Source organism: Capra hircus, chromosome 14, assembly GCF_001704415.2.
Source record: "Capra hircus breed San Clemente chromosome 14, ASM170441v1, whole genome shotgun sequence".
Classification (NCBI taxonomy): Eukaryota; Metazoa; Chordata; class Mammalia; order Artiodactyla; family Bovidae; genus Capra; species Capra hircus.
Genome location: NC_030821.1, coordinates 72,862,434 through 72,870,002, shown reverse-complemented (window position 1 = coordinate 72,870,002; position 7,569 = coordinate 72,862,434). Strand labels below are relative to the sequence as shown.

The 7,569-nt window shown below is 38.9% G+C and overlaps 1 protein-coding gene across 3 annotated transcripts in view; it reads right to left on the bottom strand.

Annotated features, from left to right (window-relative positions):
* Positions 2,136 to 7,569, bottom strand: part of EFR3A (EFR3 homolog A) — an 83,170-nt gene continuing 77,736 nt past the window's right edge. Inside the window, exon 23 of one of the 3 annotated variants that reach the window (XM_018058574.1) lies at positions 2,136 to 4,913. In XM_018058574.1, the coding sequence (XP_017914063.1) occupies positions 4,808 to 4,913 (106 nt within the window). In that variant the 3' untranslated portion in view covers positions 2,136 to 4,807. Of the gene's footprint in view, positions 4,914 to 5,310; positions 5,564 to 7,569 lie in introns of those variants that run through there. The other 2 variants (XM_013969110.2, XM_018058575.1) reach the window with 2 other exon arrangements.

Below are 7,569 nucleotides of genomic sequence, written 5' to 3'. Positions count from 1 at the left end.
TCAGCGGAGGCTCACAGTGCAGGGAGACCCTTGCACACGCACTGACCTGTTTGTCAGTTCACATGCGAGTGTGCCTTTGGAGAAGGCAGACAAGGGGTGGTTCGGGGCTTCCTGGAGTGCACTGGGGACGCTCAATAAATATTCCAACCAACGTTTCTTTGTTTTAATCTTTTTGGTTGTGCCGTGTGTCATGCAGGGTCTTAGTTTCCAGATCCGGGATTGAACCTGCAGCCCCTGCAATGGAAGTGCATATTCTTGACCACTGGACTGCCAGGGAAGTTCCCTGCTTTTTTGTTTTGAAGCAATGTTGTGGATACTGACAAATGAATAGACTGCAAGAGTGAGATGAGAGAGGAATGGAGGGTGAAAGAGGATCTCCACTCCCTAATCACTGAAAGCTACCTTTCCTATTAAAAAAAAAAAAAAAATATATATATATATATATATACACACATATATATATACACACGGAGTGTATTTAATCAATCTTATGAGATGACATGGGTCACCAGTAGCCCACCAAAGATGTATGCCAAGGGCTGACATGACAGCCTTTCTGGTATGTTGAGTGGCCACAGCCGCCACCAAGAAGAAACACTGATAACCCTTTCTTGGGTCTGGCAATACTGATTTTAAAAAAATAGGGGATGATCCCAGTGGCTGTAAGTTTGGGGGATACAAATGCCCTTTTGGACTCAGATGAATGTAACAGGAATTACAAAAAATTGAAACTATATCATCTATTCACCCACCTGCCCCATAGTTACTGAGATCTTACCGTGTACCAGGCAATAGGCAATGCCTCCAGAATCCCCCTCAGTATTTGATAAGGACACAGACGCTAGGTTCACATTGCATCCTTGGTTCTCGATTCCTGTGAATCATGTGGCCTGCGGTGACATGGTACAAGGTCCCTGCCTGCTCCTCAGGTGGGAAAGCAGAGCCTTTGGAGTTAGTTCATGTTCGTGAGCCTCTCATGGTATGGACTATCCTGGAGTCAACGGGGTTGAAAACCTTAGGAAATCAAAAGGTCACAGTGCCAAGCCGACGGTTGATATCCTTTCCTGCCTTCCAGGGAGATCACCAGATGGGTGCCTGCCATCTCTGTGTTCCAAGTCTGTATGCTGTATACAACCTTAGAGAGGTAGTCCAGAATAAAGGTAGTCAGTGTCTTCGTTCACAAGACATGCAGGAATGCAAGGCATGCGGCCAGTTGTCTTAACAAGGGCCTCACCTAATACTGTTGAGAAAATGGAAGTTTTCCAGTGGGAATGCCCTGATCTTCCTGCCACCAAAGCTACAGAATTGTTGGCGGTCTTTGTCTTCCTTCTTGTCACGATGAAAAACAGGGTTCCTTATCCACATCAAAGGTCAATCCCTCCATCTCTCCTCTGCTCTGGGTTCAGTTACCCTATTGCCTTTCCCGGGGCTTCATTCCTACAAATAGTTCCTTTTTGTTTCATCAGTTTATCCCCAAATAGCGAATAAGACCCTATGCAGAGCGAATGCAAGGATCATTCACGATAAACAGACTGAGTGCCTACTCTGTGCCATGCAGGCATGACCCGATGAACCTCTTCTAACCACTTACCCCTAAACAGATAACCTCTGAGGGGCAGAACCTAACAGCTGCATTTTACAGACCTCAAAGCTCAAAGCTGAGCCACTTCCTGAAGGCCACTCGGCTGGGAAGTGGCAGTGTGGGATCTGAACCCAGAGCCTGGGCTCCCTGCTGCTGCACTGCACCCCTCAGGAAGACCCCGAAGCCCATTGGCTGTGGTGCACAGCTCCACGGATGGCAGCAAAGCAGGCCAGGTGGCGGACGGTACTAGAGAGGAACTATGCTTTTTGAAAGAAAGGCTTTGTGGGGTTTATACAGCAGAGGGGTGGGGCTGGAAATACAAACACGAAGACAGATGCAGACACGGCAACAGTGCTCTTCAGGCACACGCTGAGAGCTTCATCTCAGCCACGTCTGATCACGACCGCAGCTACGGAGCTGATTCTTCCCACGTACGTGAGGATGACTCCATCTGGCAACTTGATTTTTACTAAAGCACTTCATTCTTAATAGAATGCAAACAGTGGATTAGTTTAATAAATGTGATAGCTATTATAAGAATGGCTATTATACAGAAGTTATTAGATTTTGTTTTATTGCTTACATATGAATTGCACAGTGAATTTTTACATTACAAAAAACTCAATTCATTACATTTAGTACATATATTGGCACAAATAAAACAAATTAGTCCCCCCCTTTTCAGACAGGCAGAAGAAAAATATTGTGAGGAAGTTAACTGCTGGTAAAGTACAGAATTAAGATTCTTAAAGAAAATGATTTCAGAAGTATTAAGGAAGAGTGTGTGTGTGTGTGTGTGTGTGAGTGTGTGTATCCAGGTTAATTCCAATGACTCTATATAAGCAGACAATACAAGTATAGAAGGAACATTTAAATGTTAATTATTCAATGTCAAGGAAAAAAATGAGTGATATAAACAACAGTATACAGCAGAGAGAGAACGATGAACAGTTTTTATTGAGTTTTAAACATCTACAAAAATATAGCAATACACCCTAAACACTCAGTACCCAAACTGGCTATACTAAAATAGCACGCATACCCATGACTTGCACGATCTCCTGCCATCTCCTGGAAGGGATAGCAAGCCAAGGACATGAATCCACATTTCCTACTAATCGTTAATGAGACCAGTTCAGTAATCTAGCATATACAGAAGTCTACTGTGATCTAAAAACAACTACCACAAGAAAATACCCCCCAAACCTAAATCAACTGTTTACAAACAGACCACAAGAAAAGTGTGATAAACATTAACTGAAATGGTTTTCTTTCACATGCTATACATCATGCATTTTTAAATCACAGAGAAATGTGAAATTATGTCTGGCAAAGTTTGTTTTGCATGAGTGCAAATGAATATATATCTTCTTTTCTTATACTATTAAATTATATATATTTTTCATACAAAAGCACACAGTGTTAATCTATAAAATGACATCCAAGTGGATGATGATTGTTTTTGCATGTCCCCCTGCTTAGATTTTTGCACAATCCAAAAGTTAACATCTTTCTTTAAAAATACAGAAGAAAAAAAGGAAAAATAAAGAAAAACATAAAAACTGGCCTATTAAATGCTGAAACGTTTTTGCCTGGTCAAGAGCCAAAGTTACAGTGCCAGCTGCAATGGAGCCATTTAAGCCCAGTGGTGACTGCACTGTTATTTGGAAAACAATGTCTTGTTTCTCTACATTGAATAAACCACCATGGATGCCTGACAGGTTTCAAAGACTAGAATCTTCTGTGAGATGTTTCAAGACGCTGTACTTTGGTTTAAATATTCAAGAAAATTTAGAGTATACTTGTTCTATCTTGTTTCTACTGAAAGTGCCCAAATAATCGCAAACACAAAGTAATAACATGTCATTCTTCACTACGACTTTTTAAACAAAAGCTAAAGCTAAAACTCAATTGTTTTTTGGGTCATAATCTGTGATGTGTATACTGTTTGATGTAAAAAGGAATCGAAAACCTGAAAAGGTAGAATTATAAACAGACTATTTTATAAAAATGTCCTAAAGTCACTTTATATGAGTTGCAAAGAAAGTTGTTCATTTTTGCCGTGTGATGGAATTCACTAAAATGTACATAATTTTAAGAAAACCCTATGCGTTTCTCAGCACATGTAATCCTGATAGCTTATTAAATCAACACAAGCTTAAACCGACGATCTTTTAGCACACTTAATGGCTAAACCCATAGGCACTCTTTTCAAATGTAATATCATGAATCCTAAACAGAGATGCATATAAGCTACAGTTCAAATCTTACACACAAAACTCCATTTGGGGCATTTTTTTGACTATGAGGATTTAAAACAATGCACCATATAAAAATGTAAAATAATGTGCTCTCAAGAGAAATTAAAATGTATACACTCTTCACAGGTGAACTAGTAGCTGTTTTTAATGTCTTTTTTTCCTATTCTAAATATATAGCTCATTTAATTAATGGAGCCACAGCAAAAATACTACTATAATTTCAAAGTATAGTCTGTAAACTAAATACATCTTATGATGTAAAAAATATTGCACAGTTTGGTACTCCAAGGGTAAATTCTAAGACTCTCAAGTAGAATGGTCAAACTTTTGGCAGAAAACACAGAATTTCAAGAACTAGACACTTAGATGTACGGAGATTTTGGGGTCATATTCTAGGACTATTACTCAGTAAATGTTATTACCACAGACAAGTTGAGGAATGACAGTCACATATTGTTGGAGTAAGTGAACAGAAGGATGCCGATCACAACATCCAACACACGGGGACAGAAAGCCCCAGGACAGTTCTGCAGGCCCACGATTAAGATATTAGTATGTTTGTGCTTTTGCAGACAAAGGAGAACAAAAGCAGTTCTAATTTTAAGCAGTTGCGTAGATGTCTAAGAAATACACTAGACACTTCATACATCTTCAACTCTGGAAGGCTTAACTTTTTAATTATATGTTTGTGAAAGGCTTTAAATATACTATTTAACAATGAATTAATGTGAGACCAATATATGTTCAATTTTAAAAGCCAACAGGAACCTAAAAATAAAAAATTAACATGGCATAAACCCATCTTCAAAAGTACTCTATAAATCATATAGCTACAAAATTTCTAACCTGGTATGCCAAGCATTTGGTTAAAGATAAATTCCATCATAATTTTCAGTAAAGTAAACCCTGAAAAGTCAGCTTGGCCCTAGTTGTTACACTTTCTGCTGAGGTCTTCATGAGCCACTCAGTACACACACAGATCTGGAAACTTCATCTCGTAGACTGGGACAGACTGGTATTGGGCGTGCCCGGAAGTGATGGTCAGTGTTCCCGATGGGCTGGGAGGAGGACTGCAAGAGAAGAGCGAGGCACTGTCAGCAGGTGTGTGGAAAAGCTGTTCCCTTCACACCGCATCCCCATCACGACCTGCCAACAGCAGGGTAAGGCTCTGCCGTCACAGGAGTCAGTGTGATGGAGTTGCAGGCCAGCTGCAAGGTGGCGTGGTGCATAGATCACAGTGGAACTAAGCTGTTTTTAAGTTCTAAACTAGACATTCTCCTCTGAATACAGGTATATATAATTTTAACAATGGGATTACATCATATCCATTCATATAAGCATGCTTTGTTTCAGTAGTAAAACCTTTTATTATTTATATATATATATAAACCTTTTTTGATGACTACAGCATGGTATTTCAATATATAGATATATTATGATTAATTTATTTCCATGGGCAGATTGTACATTCATTTCCATTTTTCATTATTATAAATAAGGCTGACAGGTCTATTCTCACATATACATAATTTTATCCTGTCTTCTTGGTTTATAGCCTTACACATAGAGTTTCTGGATCAAAGCAGATTCACAATTTTGAGATGGGTACACACTGTCAGAATCCCCACAATTCATTCCTTCAACATCTGGCTGCACCATCCTCATACACCACTATAAACACTGGGTATAACTGTTCTCTCTTGTTCTCATCGTGGGCACTCTGGAAGGCAAAAGGGAATTCATTCTTATTTTCACATTTTGGGTTACTACTAATGGTACATACTTAGTATTCATTTTGTGTTTCCTTTAAAATGAATTGCCTATTTGAGTCTACTGCCGGTATTTCTACTCACGTATTTTTCTCTTATCAATTTGGGAAACTGATCTCTTGTCATATGATACAAATGCTTTTCCTCGACTAGTTACTTAGCTCCTATCTCTACCATCGATAAAGATGACACTTTTCATCATTCAAAAAAGTTCCTTGGTGTCTTCAATCAATTTCTCCTTACTCCACATGCTCACATATCTCCAACACTGACTGTGTTCTGACCTCTGTCACTGAAGATTGGTGTCCCTTATTCTTGAATTTCATACGAATGGTCCATATAGACACAGAAAGGGTCAATACAAGATACACTCTTTTATGTTTGATTTGTTTTGCTTGGTGTATTTTTTAAGCTTACCTCCCCCCCGCCAAATGTGTTCCTTTTTACTGCTGAATAATATTTCACTGTGTCAAGAGCACCACTATTTGTCTACTCTCTCCATTCTCCTGTTCATAGATATCTCGTAATTATGAAAAAAGCTGCTAAAACATTCTAACATTTAAATTTCTCTGGGTAAATATTGAGAAATGGGATTACAGGATCAAAAGCAGGTATCTTCATAAGACACTGAAACTTCTTCATAAGTTTTGCAAAGTGTTTGTACCATTTTATACTCCTATGAGCAATATATGCAGACTCTTCTATAATGTCCAATATACTATTAAGTTCATCCAATGACATTTTTTCTTTTAGATACTGTATCACCCAGTTCTTGAACTACAATTTGGTTCTTTTTCAGAGTTTCCAGTTCTCTCCTAAAATATACAGTATTTTTTTTCCTTTAAATTCTTTGATATGTGTGTGTTCTCTCAAGATCATATCTACTAATTCCAATAACTGATCTGTGGGGCTGCTTATTCTTACTGTATTTTCCTGCTCCTCTGCATTTCTTATAATTTTTTTCCTTATTGTACTAAGGTCAAAATGAATGAAGGAACAATGGAAACTGAGGTATAATATTGCTTATTTTGTTTCTTTTCTCAAGAATACAAACTCGTTTCTCTATCTGGTAGTTGACTGTTGTTGTTTAGTCGCTAAGTCGTGTCTGACTCTGTGAGCCCATGGACTGTAGCCCGCCAGGCTCCTCTGGGACTTCCCAGGCAAGAACACTGGAGTGGGTCGTCCTTTCCTTCTCGAGCGGATCTTCCCGGCCCAGGGATCGATCGCGGGTCTCCTGCATTAGCAGGCGGATTCTCCACCACTGAGCTGCCGGGGAAGCCTATCTGCTAGTCGGAGTGGCAAATCAGCAAGAGCAGACGTGCCAGACAGAAGCTGAGAACCCTGAAGATGCTCTGGGAAGCCTGCCTCCTTTCTCTGTATCACGTAAACTACCCAGAACTGCTACTTCCTCACCAGATGACCTGGGATAATTACCCAACACCTACATGAATCTGTTCCTACATCTGTAAAATAAAAATGAACACTACATATTTTTAAAATGTGATGTAAATACTAAATAAAAGAATGCACTCAGCAGAGTGCCTAGAATACCACAAGTTTTCAATAAATAGTAGCAATAAGGTTTAATAAATGCAAATTATTAGTAGTAGTTGCAGTACCAATGAAAAAGAGTTAGTCATAATACTTATCCTAAAATACTAAATCCACATAGTCATAACAGTGGGATTAAACGTAACATAGAGGTCTCTAGCAATATTTCTTGTCAAAACATGAGTTACAGATTTGAATTTCGATTATTTCCACTCACTAGCTGGACAAACTTCTGCAAGTTATTTTACTTCTCTAAGCCTCAGTGTCTTTACCTGGAAAATAGAAAAACACAGCATCTACCTAACTTTTCAGGACTGTGGTGAGGATTAGCAAAAACAATAGACACAAAGCAGGTAGATATTTACAATTAGAACTAACAGGCAACAAAGATGTTGTACACAGGGAA